Genomic DNA, 20,325 nt, shown 5'->3' with positions numbered 1-20,325 from the left:
CCCCCGGTGCCACCGCCGCCTCCTGCCCCGCGGCGAGCACCCAGCGCTGACCCCAGGAGCAGGGTCGGGGGCTGAGCCCCCGCCGCAGGGAAGCGGGCAGCACCCCCCCGGCACCCGCTGCCCCAGGGGAAGCTCTCGGCTCCGTTACTGCAGCGCTGTTAGCGCTTATTGCTGATTGCGGGCAGCGGGGGGGGGGGGGGACGCTGGGGATGGGGAGCTCAGGGACCAGCCCTACCCAAGGATACCAGCACGGTGTGCGTGGGGATGGGAGGGGGACATAAGACACCCTTGGGCTGGCCCCATGCCCTCCCAGCACCATCACCTGCTTTCCTAGGATCCACTTTGTCCCCCCCCATGGGGACGGGGACAGCTCTGGGGAGAGACCCCACTGCCTGGGGGGGGCTGCACCCCGGTGGTGATGCTGCAGGTCCCCAGCCAAACAGGCAGAAGGAGAGCAGGGCCCCCCGGCACTTCTCCAGGGCCACAAAACTACACAGAGACAGGAGGATCTAAAAAAGAAATCCACATCCTTTATTAAAACTTCTACATAACCCAGCTTAGCCCATCTGTATCATCACACTACATTTATTTCATTAAAAAATACACAGGAGGAAGCTGAGGCCGCTTCAGCGGACGCAGAAGGCATCACAGGGAGTGCGGGAGGGAGGGGGCAGCGCCGGCCCCAAGGCACAGGCAGGGGTAAGGCTTTCGGCAGCAGGAGCAGCAGCACGGGGGGCCGGGGGGGCCCTACTCATCGTCCTCCCCGCCGCCGTAGAGCTCCGCCAGCTTCTTGAAGCGGTTGCCCCATTCGTTGAGGTAGTCGTAGTCCTGGTCCTGGTCGGAGTCGGAGGAGTTGAGGGAGCTGAGCGAGACGGCCTCCGAACCGCTGCCCTCGTAGTCGAACACCAGCAGGGAGTCGTAAGGGGGGGCCGTGGGGTCCGTGTCAGCCGCCTTCAGGTTCTGGGGGGGGCAGAGGAGGAGCTCAGCAGGGGCTGGAGCTGCCCCAGGGCCCCGCAGCAGGGGAAGGGGCTCACCTCGTCGATGAAGGTGCCGATGTCCTCGGGGTTGGCGGGCCGGGGCCGGTACTGGGGGGCCGCCATCAGCGGGGGGGCCACGTCGTTGCGGATCACCTCGGGGCGGGCATCCAGGCCGCGGTGCAGCTGGCTCAGGTCGTAGTCCTGCGTGGGGACAGCGCGGGGTCAAGCCAGCCCACGGTGGCACAGGGACCCCCCGTCCCCAGCACCCACCTGGTCCTCCTCGCCCCCGCCCTCCTCCCCGTAGTAGAAGACATTGTCCCGCGTGTCGTCCTCAGGCAGCAGCAGCGGCTCCTTCACCACCTTCCTCCTCCTCACAAAGAGCAGCAGCAGCAGCAGGATGACTGCGGGAGAGGAGCGGCATCAGTGGGGGGACCCCTGCACCCACAGGTGGGGTGCAGCCCCTTCCCCCCCCCCACTCACTCATAAAGGCCAGGAGGGCGCCCAGGACGGCGAGGATGATGGGCACGCCGCTGGCCGTCTGCGGCTCGTAGGCGCAGCTCTCCACCCGCCCCTGGCAGTTGCACACTTGCGCCTTGATGACGGTGACCTGGTCCTTGCCCTGGCGGTCGAAGAGCCGCAGGTAGACGCTGTACTCCTCCTGCTCCAGCGGCTCCGTCAGCCGCAAGGTGACGGTGTCGCCTGCGTGAGATGAGTGACGTGGGTGACCTGGGGTGCCTACCTCCACGGCAGCTAAGGCAGCCATCGTGCCCAGCCCCTGCGTTACCTGTGTCACCAACCTCCACCGCCCAGCTGTCCCCCGAGCCGTGGCTCAGCTCAGCACGGAAGGGACCCGTGTTGGGGGGCAGGTCCCTGTCGATGACAGTGAGGACCTGGGGTACGGGGCTGCGGTTGCAGACAACGATGTTGCGGGGCTCAGGCTCAGGGCCGTGGTCATTCACGTCCAGCAGGGTGAGGAGCAGGGTGCCAGTGCCCGTGGCGGGGGGAGATCCTGCCGAGAGGAGCAGGGCTGGCAAGGGACCCCGAGAGCAGGGTCTCCCTCCCACCCCCAAGGACCAGACCACACGGGCACCGCTCCCTGCCCAAGGGAGCGAGCCGGGATGCGGCACCCCCGTGACACCAGGAGCATGTGTCCCTCACGTGGGACAGCACCCGGCAGGAACAAGGGCTCCTTTCATGGCCACCGCGCCTCACCGTCATCCACGGCCAGCAGCACGGCCGTGTAGGTGCTGTTCTTGGCAAAGGGCGACTCGCGGTCCAGGTGGTCCCGCGCCGTGATGAGCCCGTTCTCCGGGTGCACGGCCAGCCAGCCCGCAGGGTCGCTGCCCACCACGTACCTGCGGGACAGAGGGGTTGGTCCCATGGGGACATGCCAGCAGGACCCCCCCCAGCCCCAACCCCAGCCCCACTCACTTGATGTGCTGCCGCTGGGCTCTGTCGGGGTCCTGGGCCGTGTAGGAGGCGAGGGGCTGCCCCAGCGGAGCGTCCTCCGCCACCTGGGCGAGCCGCACCGGGGGGTCAAAGATGGGTGCCTCGTTCACATCCTCCACGCTGACCGTCACCGTGGCTGTGGCCGTCGGCAGCTTGACGGCGAAGGGGGCCTCGTTCGCCACGGCCACGTGGAGCACAAACTGCCGCTTGGCCTCGTAGTCCAGAGCCTGCAGGAGGGGACGGGACGGGCAGCACCACGCAGGGCGGGTGGCCGCACCGCAGGGACGAGCGCGGGACACGCACCTTGGCCGTCCGCAGGACGCCCTCGTTGCTGGCAGGGTCGGTGGTGATGGCGAAGGCGCTGCCCTCGTTGCCGCGCACGATGGAGTAGACGGCGCGCCACGCCGGCGTCTGGGGCTCGTCCAGGTCCGTGGTGAGCAGCCGGGCCACCTCCAGCCCGGCCTCGTTCTCTGGCACGGCCGCCTCGTACTGTGCATTGGGGACCGTCAGCACCGAGCTCACCGTGCCTGGCCCACCCTGCCCGCCCAACAGCCACGTTACCGTTTTGGGGTCAAACTCGGGGGCATTGTCATTCACATCTGTGATCTCAATCACGGCCAGTGCTGTTGTGGTCAGCCCCTCGCCATCCAGGTCGGCCGCCTGCACAGTCAGCGTGTACTCCCGCACGCGCTGTGGGGGGCAGACAGACAGACACCCATCAGCACCCTGCAGCCCGCTCGGTGCCAGCGCCACCCCCACGGTGCCGCAGGTCCCACCTCGCGGTCGAGGCCGCTGGCAATGACGCTGAGGGTGCCGGTGGCCCTGTTGACGGTGAACATGTGGGGATGGGGCTCCCGTGGCTCCTGGCTGAGGATGGAGTAGGCAAGGACACCGTTGTAGGTTTCCACAGCATCATCTGCATCCGTGGCGTTCACCTGCATCACCGAGGTGCCTGTGGGATGGGGCATCCATGTGAAGGAGGGACAGGGCACCCCTGTCCCCAAGAGGAACAGTCCTGGGGCTCTCCAAGGACATATCCAGCAGGAGGCAGAGTTTCCCCACGGGGCCATGCCACACCCAAACCACCGTGGCACCGGCCCTACCTGGCAAAGCACCCTCGGGCACAGAGCCCCTGAACACCTCCTGCGTGAACTGGGGCTTGTTGTCGTTCTGGTCCGTCACCGTCACTATGATCTCCATCGGCTCCTCCACGGGTTTGCCGTTCTCGGACACGGCATGGGAGAAGAGCTGCGGGGCAGAGGGGTGAGCAGAGAGCTGGCACAGCGCCTGCCCCAACGTCCCGTCCCCCAGCTGGCACCTACGTGGTACTTGTCCATGTGCTCCCGGTCCAGCGGCTGCGTCACCTTCATCCAGCCCGTCTCTTTCTCGATAGTGAAGATACCCTCGGGGGGGGTGTCCGCCCCCTGCCCCGTAATGCTGTAGAAGATCTTCGCCTCCCGGTCCCGGTTGGATTTGATCTGGCAGGGTGCGCCGCAGCGCTCAGTGCTGGGGCTCAGCAGCCCCCCCACGGCACCGCACCCTGTCCTGGGTGCGGGACCCACGCCCGTGGCCAGCACCTCTGCAGCCCTCGGCGCACACATCCATGCCCAGCTCCAGATGCCCGCCCAGACGCAATGGTGATGGGCGCAGCTAGAACATCACCCTACCCCAGGGCACCCACCCATGCCTCCGGGCCCCCTCTGTACCTGAACCAGCTTTTTGGGGAACGGGCCCCTCTCATTTTCAGGGACCTTGATGGGAGGGATCACCCAGTCCCTCTTCTGCCTCCTCAGAGCGCCGGGGACATCAGGGACCTCCTGATGGGAAGGAGAGCAGGGTGAGGGAGCAGCCACACGGGGGAGGTCTGGGGGATGAGGGTGTTTGCCTGGGGGGGGCTGCCCGGGAGCGTTACCTGCAGGGAGCGCCGGCTCCGCACGGGGACTGGCTGGCTGGTGGCATCCCGGGGAGTCACAGGCAGCCACCCAGGGTGCCTCGGTGCCACCGCTCCTGCATGGGGCTCCTCATCCTCATACCGCATCGTGCCATCCCCAAAGGCTGCTGTGAGGGAGAGGGGTCAGGGTGGCCGGGGAGGGGACCCAACCTGCTGCCCCCACCCCAGCCATGCTGGGGCCTGTCCCCAAGCCCCACGTGCCCCCTGCGTGGCCCTGGGAGCTCCCGGCCAGGCCAGCCCGGCTGAGCCCTGGGGATTAGGATCAGGAGGGGGAGGCCGGAGTGGTTCCCGGCACTGGGGGCGGGCAGGAGCTCGGCTTTGGCTTTGTTTCGGAGATGACGGGGAAATTCCTGGGCACGCAGGGCCCTGCCCCGCGCCTCCCACCTCCGTGTGTCACCGCCTGCTTCTGCCCCCCCCCCCTCCGCCCCAGGCTGGGACCCGCACTGCAGCAGGGCCCTGCACCCAAAGCCATGCTGCGTCCCCGCGCCATGCCGGGCCCAGCCCCAGCACCCCCAGCAGCACCGCAGGATTAGGGGATTAGCAGCGCTAAGCCTGCCCCGACCACACTGGCTGAGAGGCTGCCAGGAGCAGGGCGAGAGATGGAAGCAGGGCGAGGAGAGCTGTGCCCCGCGGGCGTAGCAGGTCCTGGGCTGGGGGAGCAGGTCCCCGGGGGGTCCCCTCGACCCCACGCTGGGGCAGAGCTGGTACCTGGAGGGCAGCCCTGGCAGCCCCTCCAGGGCAGCGCTGGCTGGCGGTCGGGGATGATGCTGGGGCTGGAATGGCTACGGCCACGCCACGAAGGCCACGGCCACGCCACGAAGACCATGGCCACGCCAGGGCACAAGGAGCCAGCCCTTGCTGTGGGGCCGGGGTCCACAGCCCCGCTCCAGCACCAGGCTCCCCCCGCCATGCCCCCGGGGTTCTTCGGCACCACGCAGCGCCTGGGCACCCTGCCCGCCTCCGTGGGGCCTGGTGATGGAGCCGAGCCTGGGTGGGCTCCCGGCCACGGGCTCCCACGGAGGGGCTGCAGCCCCCCGGCTGGCCCCACAGCCCCTGCCCCCGGCCCCGGCCTGGCAGGAGCTGCCCGCGGCGCTCGGCAGCCGGGCGGGCTGAGGTCAGGGCTGGCACGGCGAGAGCTCTCAGGGCGAGAGCTTTCAGCGCTCCGCAGCCATTAGGGGAGCGCTGCCTGCGGCCGCGGCTCCCGAGCAGCCCCGTTCCCCAGGGATGCCGACGAGTAAACACGGCGGGCAGCCCCGCCGGCACCGGGAGCCGGCACCGGGAGCCGGCCCCTGCCGCCCCGCCGTGCCCCCGAGCCCCCCGCCCGTACCGGAGAAGGGGGCCCCGGGGCGCCCGGTCCCAGCGGCAGCCCGGCGCCTGGCACCGACCCGCGGGGTCCCGCCCTGCCCGGCGGCTCCCAGCCGCTCTCCGCCGACCGGAGGCGCCGGCATCAGCCGACGGGGCCCGAGCGGCACCGCCACAGCCCCCCCGGCCCGCGGAGGGGGGGCCACGACCATCCCACAGCCTGGAAGGGGGCAGCCCCGCGACGCCGGGGGCACGGCCAGCGAGCAAAGGAGCGAGCCCACGGCCCGGTGGGGGGCGGGGGGGAGCGCAGCAGCCCCGCAGCGCTGCCCCAGCCCCGCACCCCGGGGGGCACCGGCCAGCTCCGCACCGCGGTAGCGCCGGGCCCCCAAGTTGGGGGGGTGAGAGGGGAGAACCGGGCCGAGCACCGCAGCAAGGGGGGGGCTCTCCGCCGCCTCCAGCCCGGCCCGGAGCAACCCACCTGCCCCCGCCGCCCCGGTGCCGCCCGGCGTGGCGGCGCCCCGAGCCCCAGCCCCCCCCGCCGCCCCGGTGATGCTCCCCGCGCCCCGACGGCGCCGCTTACCTGGCCCCGGGGGAGCGCACGGCCGGGCCGGGGCGGCGGCAGTCGGTAGGAGCAGGAGCAGGAGGAGCGGGCAGAGCCCGGAACGCGACCCCCGCATGGCCCCGCCGCTACCGAGCGCCGCGCCCCCGCCCGCTGCTCCGCGCGGCTCCAGGTGAGGCCGCGGCCGCGCAGGTACCGACCGGCCCCCCCGCCCCGCCCCGCCCCGCCCCGCCCCGCCCCGCCCGGTCCCGCCCCGCACCCGCCCCCCCCCGCCGAGCCGTCCCCGGTCCCCCCGTGCGCCCCTCCCGGTGCCTCCGTACCTCCCCGGCCCTCCCCGGTCCTCCCCGGTTTCACCGCTGCCGTTCCCCCGGTACCCCCGGGCGGCCCCGCAGGCAGCACCCGGCACCTCCGTGCGCCCCCCCCCGGGCTCTCCTCGCGCACCCGGTTGGGACAGCGGCAGCCGGTGCCCGGTGCCCGGCGGTGGGAGGTGGAGAGCCGCGGCCCCCCCGCTCCAGGGGGCTGAGAGGTGAGGCGCAGCACGGAGCCGCCGTCCCAACGGGGGCTGCCCGGGGGCTGGGCACCCCCCGGGAACATGCACCCGCCTGCACGGCCCCGCGCCCCGATCCTCCCCAGGCAGGCTGTGGGGCCGGGGGTGGCAGTGGGGCCGGGGGCGGCAGTGGGGCCGGGGGCTGGCACCCCCTGCACTGGCACCCACGTGGGCGTTGCCGGAAACTTTGCCAGGGTCACAGTCCAAGGGCAGGGACCTGGCCCTGTTCAGCGCTCGAAGCACCCGGAGTGGCTGGAGCCATGTCACCCTGCGCCCTCCTCCTCCTCCTCCTCCTGCAGGTAGGGCGCTCTGGGGGCTGGGGGCTGCTGCGCATCGGCGAGGGGCCACGAGGAGGGGAGAGGAAACCCACACAGCACAGCCCTGCTGCCCTCCCGCTGCTCTCCATCCCTCAGGACGCGGTGCTCAGCACCCAGGCGGACGTTGTGGCCTTCCCCGAGTCCGGCCCCGGCCTCCGAAGGCAGAAGAGGGACTGGGTCATCCCCCCCATCAACTGCCTCGAGAACCACCGGGGGCCCTTCCCCATGAGGCTGGTGCAGGTACGCAGCCCCACGGTGCGGGGACGAGGGCTGAGCCAGCGCCGTGCCCTGCGGCCGGGCTGAGCAGCCGCGGGGGGGACGCGGGTACCTCTGCGGAGCGCCAGGCCCCCTCTAACAGCCCCCCGCCTCGCCGCCAGATCAAATCCAACAAGGACAAGGAGACCAAGGTTTTCTACAGCATCACGGGGCAGGGGGTGGACAGCCCCCCCGTGGGCGTCTTCACCATCGAGCGTGAGACGGGGTGGCTGGAGGTGACGCAGCCGCTGGACCGCGAGGAGATCGGGAAATACGTCGTGAGTGGGGGGCCGGGGCGGGGGGGGACCTGGGGGGTCCCAAGGGGGCCGTGCCACTGACGATGCCCTCGCAGATCTTCTCCCACGCCGTGTCGGCCAACGGGCAGCCTGTGGAGGTCCCGAAAGAGATCATCATCACGGTGACTGACCAGAACGACAACAAGCCCGTCTTCACCAAGCAGGTCTTCGTCGGCTACGTCGAGGAGAACGCGAAGCCGGGTGCGCGGGGCTGGGGGCAGGGGGGCTGCAGAGCCCCGGGCCGGAGCTGCGCCGGGCCGACGGCAGCACCCGCGGGGCTCGTCCCGTGAGTGACGTCTCCCCGGCTCGTCCCCGTGCCAGGCACCTCCGTGATGACCGTGAACGCCACGGACGCGGACGACGCGGTGAACGTGGACAACGGCATCATCAGCTACTCCATCGTCAGCCAGGAGCCGCCGCGCCCGCACCACCAGATGTTCACCATCGACCCCCAGAAGGGCGTCATCAGCGTCCTTGGCACGGGGCTGGACCGGGAGGTGGGCGCCTGGTGGGCGCCGCGTCCCGGCACACGCGCCCCACGGTGGGACCGGCTGCGGGGAGCGGGGCGCCTCTGACCGCGGTGCGCTCTGCTTGCAGGCCACCCCCAACTACACGCTGATCGTCCAGGCCACGGACCAGGAGGGCAGGGGGCTGTCCACCACCGCCACGGCCGTCATCGAGGTCACGGATGCCAACGACAACATTCCCGTCTTCGACCCCACCATGGTACCCGTCTCCCCCACCCGAGCCGGCTCCCGCGAGTCGCTTCCCCCACTCCCCCGGCCCCCACATGAGGTGACCGCCCCTGTGCCCCCTCTCACAGTACGAGGGGACGGTGGACGAGAACGAGGTGGGGCTGGAGGTGGCCAGGCTGCACGTGACGGACCTGGACATGCCGGGCTCCCCGGCCTGGCAAGCCGTCTACCGCATCAAGAGCGGAGACCAGGACGGCGCCTTCAGCATCGCCACCGACCCCAACACCAACGACGGCATCCTGAGAACCGCCAAGGTGGGTCGTGGCGCTGCGGGGCTGCCCCGTGCACGCCGCGTCCCTGCCGGCGCTGGTTCCAGCCCAGCTCTTCTCTGCCGACCTCCAGGGCCTGGACTACGAGACCAGGAGCCGCTACGACCTCGTGGTGACGGTGGAGAACAAAGTCCCCCTCTCCGTGTCCCTCGGGCTCTCCTCGGCCAGCGTCCTGGTGCTCGTCAGGGATGTGAACAAGCCCCCCGTCTTCGTGCCCCCTGTCAAGAGGGTGGAGGTGTCGGAGGACCTGCCGGTGGGGCACGAGGTCACATCCTACACGGCCCAGGACCCCGACAAGGATCAGAGGAACAAGATCACGTGAGTGGGGGTGGCGGCGGGGGCGCGAGGGCTGCGTGCCCCTTCCCACCTGGCCGCACGGGCCAGGGTGGGCACGGAGCCCCCCCGCTGACCCTCGCTTGCCCAGGTACCGCATGGGCAGCGACCCCGCGGGGTGGCTGGCCATCCACCCCGAGAACGGCATCGTCACGGCCGTCCAGCCGCTGGACCGGGAGTCGGTGCACGCCATCAACAGCACCTACAAGGCCATCGTCCTGGCCGTGGACAACGGTGAGGACGCGCCGCGCTGCAGGGAGCCGGGGGCCGCGGGGCGGCCGCGCAGGGCACGGGGACGGGTTCCGGGCGCCTCGCTAACAGCCAGCTCTGCAGGGGTGCCGGACGCAACTGGCACGGGGACGCTGCTGCTGCTCCTCCAGGATGTGAACGACAACGGGCCCACGCCGGAGCCCCGGATCTTCGACATCTGCAGCCGGCAGCCTGAGGAGCAGACGCTCACCATCGTCGACAAGGACCTGCCCCCAAACACGTACCCCTTCGAGGCAGCGCTGGAGCACGGCTCCAGCACCAACTGGACCGTCAAGGTGTCCGGCCAAGGTAGGTGCCGTGGGGTCCGTCCCAGCCACCCGCCTGTGGCGCAGGGCAGTGGGGGGACACTGAGCAAGGGCCACATCCTAGCCGGATCTCTCTGAGCCACCCTGCATGCCACTGGCACTGGAGCTCCTACCGGTCCCCGTGATGGGGTACTGCCACGTGGCAAAGCCCTGCGGGTGCTGAGGGTGTCCCCAAATGTGGGAGCCGGGACCCACCTTGACCCCAAGCCCTCTCTCTCCCGCACAAGACTCGCTGGTCCTGAAACTGCAGAAGGAGCTGGAGCCGGGGGAGTACAGCATCTTCCTGAGGCTGACGGACAGCCAGGGCAAGGCGCAGGTGACACAAGTCAAAGCCCAGGTGTGCGAGTGCGAAGGGGCAGCCGAAAACTGTCAGCAGAGAGCGTTCACTGCCACGGCCATCGTCGAGATCAGGGATGCCATCGACAACATTCCCGTCTTCAGCTTCACCATGGTACCTGTCTCCCCTACTCGAGCCCACTCCAGGGAGTCGATTTCCCCTCTCCCCCTCGCCCCCCACATCGAGGTGACCGTCCCTGTCCCCCCCTCACCTGGGTGATCTCCATGGCCGCAGCAGGGCTGGAGGTGCAGATGAGCCTTGTCCTGGGCATGGCCCCCCCTGCCCCATGCGCTCAGCCTCTGCGCTCCCCGTAGCTCTCACCGCCCGCTCGGGCACTGTGGTGCAAAGCAGCCTCTCGCTGCAGGTGGTCCCCTAAGAGCCCCTGAAGGTGCAGGCTGCTCACAGGGACGGACACGGGCTCCAAGCCACCGCCACCCCTGTTATCGGCACGCAGAGGAGGCGCCGGGCCCTCCCAGTGGTGCAGGAGGGGAGCCGGGCTCCGTCCCGCGGGCGGCTGCCCCCCGGGAGGCAGGCAGGTCGGACAAGCATGGCTTGCCCGCGGTGATCCTGCTGACTGCTCCTCGCAGCCTCCACGTGCCTGGCCCCGCTCACGCACTCTGGGCTCTTGGCAGGGGGAGGCTGGGCCGGCGGCAGCTCCACTGTGGCTCAACCAGTCCCGGTTGCCAAAAAAATCCCCAAAATCCAGCCGGACTTGGGTCTGCCAGCCCCCGGGGCTGCGGTGCAGCCAGAGCACGGGTGCCGTCGGGGCACCGGGGTGTGCCGCCTGCACGGCCGGCCCAGCCGGGGAGGAGCGTGCTGGGGTAGCGGCGCCCGGCCCCGGCAGCTCCCTGGGGAAGGTGTCCGGGGCAGGGGATGGCAGCCTGCGGGCTGGCACCGGGTACGGGGACCTGGCAGAGCAGGATGGAGGAGACACAGGTAAGCCACCGGGAGCCCTCGCTTGCTGTTGGGCCTCCCGAAGGTCTGGGAAGCCAAAGCCCGCAGATGGCCCTGGGCTAGGGGCAGGCACTTGGGGCAGCCCCAGAGGAGCAGCTGCGGCAGCTCTGGGGGTCTCACCCCACCCAGCACGGCCAGGGGCAGCGCCCCGACCCCGTGCTGGCTGCCTGCCCCAGGCAGCGCTGGAGCACTTGCAGGGTTAACGTCTGCCGCACGTGATGTGGTGACACCGCGATCGGTGCAGGCCGGGAAGGCGACAGGGACGTGGCCGCTTCCTCCCTGGGGGCCAGGCCAGCCCGCGCGGTGGCCCCTCGGTGCACACCGACACGGGGCTGAACGGGGAAGCCCGGCAGCCCCCAGACAGGCAGCCCTCCTTCCAGGCAGAAAGGCGGGCAGGGCGCCCACGCCGTGCGCAGCAGCGGGGCCCTGGGCACGCAGGCAGCCCTTGGGAGCGTCGGGGTGCACCCCTGGGACCTGGCAGCTGGCCCCATGGCACGGGCAGGCACTGCCCCCCCGGGTTCCCCTCAGCCCCCCGCTATCCGTGCCAAATAATTACTCCTCGGGGTGGAGCGCTGGGAGGCGCAGCGTGGTGGTGGTGGGGGGCAGTGGGGCAGTGCTGCCGGGGAGCACCCCAGCCCTTGTCACTCCCCTGCTGCAGGTTGGAGGCACGGAGAGGCCGCACGGCTCCCTGACCACCCACGTGCTGAACACGGCCACGGGGCTGCCCGCCGCCCGCCTCGCCCTCCGCCTGGCCCAGCTGCAGGAGCCGGGGGCGCAGTGGAGGGAGCTGGCGCAGAGGTAGGAGAGCAGGCGGCGGCAGAGGGTGCTGGCACCACCCGTCCCCGTCCCTGTCCCCCCCCCCCGAGACCCCCAGCTGACACAGCTACGGGGGGGAGGCTTTTAGGGCCAGCCGACTTGTGCCTCCTTCTGCTTTCAGGTGGACAGACGAGGACGGGCGCTGCCTGCCCCTCCTGCCCCCGGGACAGGCTAAGGCTGGCACCTACAAGCTGCGCTTCGAGACGGGGGAGTACTGGCAGAGCCTGGGGCACACCAGCTTCTACCCCTTCGTGGAGGTACCTGGCCGAAGGGCGGAGCGCGGGGCTCCTGGTGGCCCTGGGAGCCAGCCCTGGTCACAGCCGGAGCTGCAGGGGGGCTGGAGGCGGTGTCCATGCTTGCAGGAGCTCTCTCCCCTCATCCCCCTCCTGCTGCACTGCTCGGAGGGGCCCCCAGATGATAGGGAGAGGGACAGGGGCAGCTTGTGGCTGGGGCTTTCTCCCCCTCACCCCCTTTCTGCTCTCCCCTAGGTCGTCTTCACCATCACCGACCCAGCCCAGAAGCTGCACATCCCGCTGCTGATCAGCCCCTACTCCTACACAACGTACCGGGGCAGCTAGGGCAAGGCCCATCCTCCCCGCAGGGCCGCCGCTCGCTGAGGGGGGAACCACACGACTGACACCATTAAAGGATTCAAACAGCACCCTTAGTCTCAAAGAAAAAAAAAAATCACCTTCCTTGGGGTGGGATGCTGGTGGCGTGAGGCAGGCGCAGCCCTGCTCCCTGCCCCAGGAGCGCCCGAGCACAGCCAGCACCCGTGGGTGCTGCCTGGGGTCAGGTGGGCACCGCCACGAGTCCCGCGGGGCCCTGCCCCAACGTCTGGCCCAGCACCGGGCTCTCCAGGGGCTTGAAGCCCAGGTTGTCCAGCGGGATCCCAAAAGCCGTCAGCTTCGCCTCCAGCGTCTGCAGCATGTCGTTGTGCGCCTGGAAGAGAAATGCTCCACGTTCTGCTCCGCCAGCCCGAAGCCCAGCCCAGCCCCTCCTTGCCTGGGCACAGGGTCCCCGCAGCCCCCCGCAGGGTGGGGACCCCCGAACCGGCCTCGATTTGCAGGGGAAAGTCAGGGAACAGGGGAGCAACGCAGCCTGGGCCAGCGCTCCGGGGCATGAAGCAGCTCAGCTGGCCCGCTGCGAGTTCCCTTCCCTCGGCGCGAGGCCGGCCCCAGGGCTCACACCGCATGCCCCGACCCCTTCCTCACCTTGCAGACTCGGGCCAGCTGGAACTGCAGGTCCTCGATGGCGGTGTTCTTGGACTTGAGCACGTCCTGCAAGGGGAGGCGGCGCGTTAGGGCTTTGGCTGCCTGGCACCGAGGGCGCATCGACCTGGGGCCGTGCCGCAGGCCGGAGCACGCAGCACAGCGCACTGAGCAGCGGCTGCCGGGCTGGCACCGGGACACGGCTGAAGCAGAGCAGCTTGCGGCACAGCCGGGCAGGCGGCCACCACCCCGTCCCCGTGGGGCCGGCGCTGCCAGCCCCGGGGCAGAGGCAAGGCCCAGGGACCTGCCAGACCGAGAGCACGAATGCCAGCTCAGCCCCGCCACCAGCATCACCTGCCCTGCTGCCAGCGGGGGCGGACGGCAGCACCCGCTCCCGCAGCACCTCCCCGCCGTCACGGCACCAAGGGAATTACAGGGAGAGCCTCCCCAAGAAGGCGCCGGTGGCTGGAGGCAGCTGAGCAAAGGAATTCAGGGACCCCAGCAGCTGCGGGAGACAGCGGCGCCTTGACGCCTTCCCAGGAATGTTTCCCAACGTGCTGCTGTGGCACCTGCCGGTAGGTGACACATCTGCTGGCCTGTCGTACCGACCGGGAGCCCGGGGCTGCTGCCGTGCTCATCCCCAAGGTGCCCTGGCAAGGGGGAGTCCACGAGCACCGCTGCCGCCCAGCACAGAGGGGCCCTGGATGGGGCAGGTGGCACGGTGCGAGCAGGAGGGCGCCAGGGAAGCAGTGGCCGAGCTGGGGAGGGAACCTGCGTCCCGTCTCCAGCCAGCCTGAAACAAATGCTGCTTCTCCAGTTACTGCTGCTGCACGCTCCAGGAATGTGGGTCTCCGAGCCGCCGCACCGTGCTGAGGCTTTCTGCCTAGGTATTTTTAGCACGCCAGACATTGCAGAGCCTCTGGGATCCAGCCTGCGCTGCCTCTGCGGCCAGAGAGGCCGGGAGAGGAGCACGGGCAAGGTTCACCAGCGGTGGCTCCCCGCAATCGGAGCGCCCCGGGTCGCTCACAGGCCCCGCTCGCGGCCTGCTGCTCAGCGGTGCGCTCGGGAGCCACCTGCCAGCACAGAAACCTGGTGAGCACTGCCCTGCCCGGGGCCATCCTCCTTCAAACAGACTCCACCTGAGGGAGAGATCAGCGCCAAACGCCTACGCCCACACGCCTCGCTCTCGAGGGAGAGCCGGAGTGCCCTGCGGCACCGCGCACAGCCCTGGGAGTGCCGGGAACGACTGACACGACAGTTACAGGCCCTTCACACGGGGCATTCAGCACCCGAGCAGGCCGAGGTGCTTGTCGCAGCGTCCCAGGGCTGGGGACTGGCCACCTGGGCAGATACCCGTGGTGCAGGGAGGATGGGGACTCCGTTTCCTGCCACACGGCCTGGGTCTGCCCTGGCACTGCCCAGAACGAAGCACCTGGCCACGCTCACGCACTCCAAGGTCTGCCCCAGAGCAGGCTCTGCCCCTCAAGAGCCAGCCCTGCTGGGAGAACTGCTTCCGCAGGGCCCTGCGGCAGCACACGGTACCTCCAGCTTGTGCGAGACCAAGGAGAGGGCGCCCGGGTCGAGGTTGGAGGCTGCAAAGACCTCGCTGAGCTCCACCTCCTTCTTCTCCAGGATGTCGAGGAGTCCCTTCAGCTTGCGCTCCAGGAGCAGGTTCTTGAACCCCGTCTTCTGCTGCACCTCGTTAATGGCTTTGGTGAACTTCTGGTAGAGCTCATCTCGCTCCGCCTGCACCTGCTCCGAAAACACGGCACGGCTTCACGCCGCCCCCGGGACCCCCCTCGCTGGCAGCCGCCCAGGGCTGGGAGCAAACAGGCCCTGCTGCTCAGCCCTGCCTGCTCCAGCGAGAGCCGGGCTGGTCCGCACGGCACCTGCACCCCGCGGGGAACGCAGGTGCCGGAGCACAGCTTCCCCCCCTCCTGCTGCGCTGGCACCTCCTCGGCACCTGCAGCTCTGCTGCCCCCGTCCCCCGGCATGGGACGCCCCCAGCAGCAGGAACCCCGTCCACCAGCACCCGCCCCGGTACAGCCCCTGCTGTTCAAACCCCGGTGTAGCCCAGGTACCTCTCCTCCAAACAGCTCGGCTCCCCGCAAACCTCCCCCTTCCTGGGCCCCTGCCAGGAGCAAATGGGCCCCCGCTGCCCCCCCAGGCAGCGCAGGCTCCCCTCTCCACTTGGCCAGGCCCCGACTCCAGGCTCCCCGGTGCTCTGCCCCAAGGCACTGCTTTAGAGCTCAGAGAGGGGCCCACGGCATGCAGGGGTCTCTCCTCCTCCCCTTCCTGCAGCTGGCAGGAGTCCCTGGCTCACAGCTAGTTAATAAGTGTCCTAATTAGGATTTCTCCTCCAAAGCCTATTTCTGACTGCACTGAATACGTTGCTGCCTTAATGATGGATTGTTAACGAGGCCTCAGATCAACGTTCATATTCCTGGGGATTTCTACGAATTGCAGATGAGCTCTGTTCTGCCTCAACACATTTATCTGGGTTAGCTGGAAGGGAGAGGCTGAGTCTGGGAGGATATTCAGACAACAGAACATTCCTTCAAGAGGCTGCACGGCGAGAGGGGAAGCGACACCCACGCACCAGCAGAACGAGGGAGTCTGTCCCTGGCTCTCCCCACTGCAGCGGGAGCCTCTCCGCGCAGATCCTCTCGCGACCCAGCGCCGCAGCCTGTCACCAGCGGGCCAGGGGGGGACCATCAGCACACGCGTGATTGCTCAGCAAAGTACAAGGCTGGGCCTGTCTGCTGAGCACGGGAGATGCCAGAGCCGCGATAAGCTTTGCTGGAAGCGGCAGCTAACACGTGGCTCCAGATTAGGGCTTTGGAAAGCCCTTTGCTAAGCACGGCATAGGCAGCCGCTGCTAAGTCCCGGTGCCTAACCCTGTTTAAAGAGGGAAACTGGATGCCCAGACCCACCTGCAGCCCTCACCTTACTGAACCGCTGCTCCAGCACTTCGTGTTCCCACTGAAGGTCTTTCAGTTCTTTCTGGATGACTTTCAGACGGGCTTTTGTGTTCTGCAAGCGGGAGGGGACAGTTAAAGAGTGCAAGCTTCTCCGGGGGGTGGGTGGTACGTGTTCTGGCAAGGGAGGAGAGAGACCAGCAAAGGGAGAGGGGTGAGAAAACGCAGGCTGCACCCACGGCAGCTCCCTCCCCTCTCTGCAGCAGGGGCTGCTTCTCTCTCTTCCTGACAGAATCCTGGAGTCCCACCTGAGATCTTACACACAACTGAGCCGAAAGGGACTCGGGGGCATTTGCTCAGCAATCTGGCCAAAGAGCTCTCTGCTGAGCGGCAGAGGTCACTGCTGAGCGACTGCACTCCAGGGAACAGCTGCAGTGACTCAGGGAAGAATAGAAAGGGGCTCACAGCAGGGCTGGCGACTCACCGTCAGAGCCTCCTTGTCCATGTTATAGTGAGCCAACTTCTTCTGCAGCTCAGACACCTGCTCCTGGGCCTGCTGCAGGGGCTCCTTCAGTTGCTTGTTCTGGAGCAGTACGTCTGCCTTCTCCTTTTCCAGCTGATTCTCTCTCTTCTTCATCTCCTCCATCTGCTCCTGTTCTTGGGAAGATGAGCGCTGGCTCCTGGAGGGGCTGTGCAGCAGGGTCTGCCCAGCTCCTCGTGCTGGCGGGACACCCTCCCACCGCTGGCCCAGCAGGCCACATCTCCTTGTGCACGAGGGCTTTGTGTGTTAACGGTGTGCAGGAGAACAACAGCAGCAGCACCTCCGCCAGGGAGCTGGCCAGATCCGGGTGAAGCCCTCACAGGAGCAGCCCCATGGTGGACGGGTGACACTACAAGCCAGGGCTGCGGCAGCGGGGTCAGGGAGCAGGCAGGCAGTACCTTGAGCAAGCTGATGAGCGCCAGGTTTTTGAGGGTGATATCGTTGTAGTAGTTCTTGATCTCACTGAAGGCCTTCTCGTGGTTCTTCATCAGTTCGCTGATCTGGTTGTTTTTCCTCTCCTCTACCTCATGGATCTCAGTCTTCCGGCGCAAGTCAAGCTCATCCCGCAGCACTTGCATCTTCTTGCTGTACTTGGCCTCAATCTCTGGGGAAGCACACAGGGGGCTGAGTAAGGACAGCAAGCACCAGCCCAGAGCATTGGTGTTAGCGAGCACCAGCCCAGTGCACCCCACTGCAGCATCACTCGAGGACAAGGCGCTCATTAACAGCCCCACCGCAGCTGCCACCAGCATACAGAGCAGTTACGCTGGGACCAGACTGAGTAGAGCCCAGAAATAGCATTCTGGAAGAAGGACATGGAAAAGCTCCAAGTCAGCCCGTGAGAACCTGAAGCGTCCCCCGAGAGGGGCACTGGAGCCAGGACTTCCATCTGCGAGGGCTCCTCCAGCCGCCGAGCCAGGCAGCGGAGCTCAGTGACACAGGCTGGCAGCAGCGAGAGCCCTGCCTCCACCCTCCAGCTCGCGCGACAGGCGGCCCTCGCGGCCCTCCCGGCCCCGTTTCCACGGCACGTCCCCACCAGGCTGGGAGTTCAGCTCAGGCAGCGCTGCTGGCCACGCAGCCTGGCAGCCCGCGGGCACGGGGAGCGAGCACCGGGAGGGGGAAGCAGCCCCTTTCTGCTCCACTGAACCAAGAGTGCAGTGGGGCTCGGAGGAGCCTTCCCCAGCGTGCTGACACGGGGACCTGAGCACGGCCTGACCTTTCACTTGTCTCTCAAAGTCGTTGCACAGCCGCGTGATCTCTTCCTCTTGTTTCTGTTAGGGAGAAGTTTCATGTGAGAAGCGGACAACCCAGTCCTGAGGTCACTGCATCACTACACAACCCGGTCCCCGAGGTTCCCGCGGGCCTCCAGGCCCGGCCCAGCCACGGGGCCTGGGTTCCAGCAGCCAGGAGCCCCCCCAGCAGGCAGCCAAAACCCGTCCTGCTCCCTGGGAAAGGCTCCCACCACGGCATGAACCCCACGTTATCTGAGCAAAGTGGCACAGTAGGTTCTCCAGCCGTTCTCAGGGGCTTTGAGCCACTGCTAGTGCCCTGCTGTAGGAAGGATTTCACAGAAATTGCCCCAGAAAGCCCTCCTCCCTGATTCTGTGCTGTCTTTCCAGTGCCTCTAAGCACATCCAACACCGGGATCTGCAGGAAACCCCATTCCCACCTCACCAAGACAGCAGAGGAGACAGTCTCCTGCTCACACACCATGGCTGGGAGGGCTCAGACAGCAGCCCCACTGCTTCCCTCTGAGGCAGAGGCACCTCACACGCGGCTCCAGCCCCTGCTGCCCTGCCAGGCACCTACCAGGCGCATGTTTTTCACCGCCACCTCGTTGGCCAGCTCTTGCTCCTTCAGCTCCACCTTTAAGGAGCGCATGTCTTTGCGCAGCTCCATCTCCTGGGCCCAGTGATCCTTCTGGGCCCGCTTCATGGACAGGGTGCCCTCTGCCTTCAGCTCCGTGAGGTTTTCCTGGTGCTCGTACAACAAGTGCTTCACCTTCTGCTTGTAAACCTAGAGACAGGCCAGAGAGCAGGTGACAGGTTTCAGCAGGAAAACACCTGAAGCTGGGATATTGGCCGAGATGCTCCTGGCTTGTATCCTGCCCAGCTCCTCCTCTGCCCCCGTCCCTCACCTCCTCGGACCTGCTGCCTCTCACCCAGGGCTCAGGGCACGCACACGTCCCAGCCGTTTCATCCTCCCACCTTGATCTCCACTTGGTGCCGCTCCTCCGCCTCCTCCATCTCGCGGTCCTTGTTACGCAGCTCTGCTTTCTTCTCCTCCAGCTGCCGGCGGGTGATCTCCCAGAAGGTGTGAATCTTGTCGCGCTCCAGCTGGAAGTAGTTGCGCTCTTCCCGTTCCCGATCCAGCTCCTGCCGGAGACGCACGACGTGTTCCCCCAGCTGCAAAGCCAAGAGAGGGAGGCAGGTAGTGGGAAAAGGAGGCCTGGGACAGACGGCTCCCCTCAAAAACGTGCCGACCCAAAGTTCTTCTGAAGATGTCCGTGGTGAGCTCTGTTGTAAGCCTGCAGAACACGGTAGCCTCTACTGGGACAGAGGAGGGGAGGACAAAAAGTGGGGATGGGGTGGGGAGAGCCCAGGACATGACAGTGACCCACTGGCCTCTGGAAAAGGAGCGACAAAATCTCCTCCTACCCTAAGCAGCCAGGGCTCGGGCATTCTGTCTCCCAGTCGCCAGTAACACGTTCTCAGATGTTAGATAATACCGAGACATGCAAGATCTTCTCCTGGGAGTGTGATCGCCCAGGTCAGGACCGTCCCCTCCTATGCTTGTTAGGCACCCAGCACAACAGGCCCACGCTGGGCGGCCATGGCCTGCCCTCGCTGCCCCTAAGGAAGCCTCCTGCCCCTAGCACAGCGTGATTTGGGACGCGCTGAGAGTGCTGCAGGCTGAGGGATCGTACGGCTGAGAACAAGTGCAGCCACCCGTGGAGATGAGCCCGCTCACCCCAGAAAGGCACTGTATGCGGAGGGAAACCGATTCCAGCAGAACTGGCCAGCCAGGTCGCTTTCTGAAGGAAACGCCACAAAACGCTTGCTCAAATAATGGACCCCCATCAGAGGCACCTTTCCCAGGGCATTTCCACGCTAGCAGGATGCTGACACGGGAGAGCAGGGCGCCAGGGTTAAGGGACGAGGGCAAAGACGGTGCGAGGCCAAGGAGGAGAGCAGCAGGCCGTGGCACAGCAGCACGGGCGTGCCGAGGGGGCTGCTCCCCGCAGCAGAAGCGCCGAGCGGGCTCTGTGAGGGCCGCAGGCCCAGCCCCGCCGTGAGTCGGGCACGGGACCGGGCACCGAGCGGGTCCCCACGGCCCCCGCCGCCCGCCACCCCCCCCGCCCGGCCGGCAGCGCCCCACAGGCGGCAGCCCCGGGGCCGGGCCGTTACCTGCTCCCTGCTCATCTCCTCGGGGCCCGAGGCGTCCGCCACGGCCGGGGCCTTGCCGCCCTTCCCCTTTCTCCCGGCCTTCTTGGGCGCCTGAGGAAACGAAGGACACGGAGCGCGTTACGCGGGGAGGGAGCGCCGGGACGGGGGGGGGGACCGGGGGCCCCTCGGCACCGCGCCCGGACCCCACGGGGCTCCCCCACCGCCGGGCCCCGGTTCCGCCCCCCCCCCGGTCCCCACCATGGCGGCCGGGGCCGCGCCGCCGTCTCCCCGGCAACGCGCGGGCAGCTCTCGCGAGAGTTGCGCGGCGGAGGCCCCGCCCCCCCCAGCAACGCGGGCCCGGCCCCGGTAACGGCGGCGGGGCCCGCTCCGGGCCCGGCCCAGCCCCGGCCGCCGCCGCTCCGGGTCCCGGCCGGGCCCGCGGCCCCGCTGCCCCCCGGCACCCCCATCCGGAGCCGTTGCGCTGCGGCCCGCGGGGCCCCTCGGCCCTCCGGGAGCCCCGCGCCGCCCCACGGCCCCCCCGCGCCCCGCCCCGGTGCGTCCCGGTCCCCCCCCCGGT

The 20,325-nt window shown here is 68.4% G+C and overlaps 3 protein-coding genes across 6 annotated transcripts; 1 reads left to right on the top strand and 2 right to left on the bottom strand.

Moving 5' to 3' along the window:
* Positions 1 to 510: 510 nt before the first annotated feature.
* On the bottom strand, positions 511 to 6,456 carry LOC310905478 (B-cadherin). 2 transcript variants are annotated; one of them, XM_083851802.1, is made up of 15 exons: positions 6,260 to 6,456; positions 4,339 to 4,484; positions 4,133 to 4,243; positions 3,749 to 3,904; positions 3,530 to 3,674; positions 3,203 to 3,378; positions 2,988 to 3,116; positions 2,730 to 2,915; positions 2,409 to 2,653; positions 2,190 to 2,332; positions 1,762 to 1,986; positions 1,458 to 1,676; positions 1,248 to 1,378; positions 1,035 to 1,178; positions 511 to 960 (listed from the first exon to the last, which is right to left on the bottom strand). In XM_083851802.1, exons 1-15 carry the CDS (start codon positions 6,354 to 6,356, stop codon positions 748 to 750), a joined length of 2,466 nt encoding a protein of 821 aa, XP_083707928.1. In that variant the 5' UTR covers positions 6,357 to 6,456; the 3' UTR covers positions 511 to 747. The 2 variants fall into 2 exon arrangements, with proteins under 2 accessions (XP_083707928.1, XP_083707929.1); XM_083851803.1 differs by having other exon boundaries at positions 4,339 to 4,481; positions 6,260 to 6,448.
* Positions 6,457 to 6,527: 71 nt separating this feature from the next.
* Positions 6,528 to 12,353, top strand: LOC310905474 (cadherin-1-like). Its single transcript, XM_083851796.1, has 15 exons — positions 6,528 to 6,764; positions 6,980 to 7,084; positions 7,199 to 7,342; positions 7,480 to 7,635; positions 7,710 to 7,854; positions 7,975 to 8,150; positions 8,251 to 8,379; positions 8,477 to 8,662; positions 8,751 to 8,995; positions 9,102 to 9,244; positions 9,344 to 9,568; positions 9,813 to 10,036; positions 11,535 to 11,674; positions 11,814 to 11,949; positions 12,181 to 12,353. Exons 2-15 carry the CDS (start codon positions 7,046 to 7,048, stop codon positions 12,268 to 12,270), a joined length of 2,178 nt encoding a protein of 725 aa, XP_083707922.1. The 5' UTR covers positions 6,528 to 6,764; positions 6,980 to 7,045; the 3' UTR covers positions 12,271 to 12,353.
* DRC4 (dynein regulatory complex subunit 4) lies at positions 12,335 to 20,074 on the bottom strand. Of its 3 annotated transcripts, XM_083851797.1 has the most exons (12): positions 20,007 to 20,074; positions 19,770 to 19,859; positions 18,570 to 18,767; positions 18,172 to 18,378; positions 17,579 to 17,633; positions 16,761 to 16,966; positions 16,306 to 16,473; positions 15,850 to 15,936; positions 15,503 to 15,589; positions 14,446 to 14,655; positions 12,907 to 12,972; positions 12,335 to 12,634 (listed from the first exon to the last, which is right to left on the bottom strand). In XM_083851797.1, exons 1-12 carry the CDS (start codon positions 20,007 to 20,009, stop codon positions 12,485 to 12,487), a joined length of 1,527 nt encoding a protein of 508 aa, XP_083707923.1. In that variant the 5' UTR covers positions 20,010 to 20,074; the 3' UTR covers positions 12,335 to 12,484. The 3 variants fall into 3 exon arrangements, with proteins under 3 accessions (XP_083707923.1, XP_083707924.1, XP_083707925.1); XM_083851798.1 differs by lacking the exon at positions 15,503 to 15,589 and having other exon boundaries at positions 20,007 to 20,073; XM_083851799.1 differs by lacking the exons at positions 19,770 to 19,859; positions 20,007 to 20,074 and adding an exon at positions 19,333 to 19,355.
* Between the last annotated feature and the right edge of the window lie 251 nt (positions 20,075 to 20,325).

This window comes from Anser anser (assembly GCF_964211835.1).
Source record: "Anser anser genome assembly, chromosome: 11".
Lineage (NCBI taxonomy): Eukaryota > Metazoa > Chordata > Aves > Anseriformes > Anatidae > Anser > Anser anser.
This window is presented reverse-complemented; position numbering and strand designations above follow the sequence as displayed.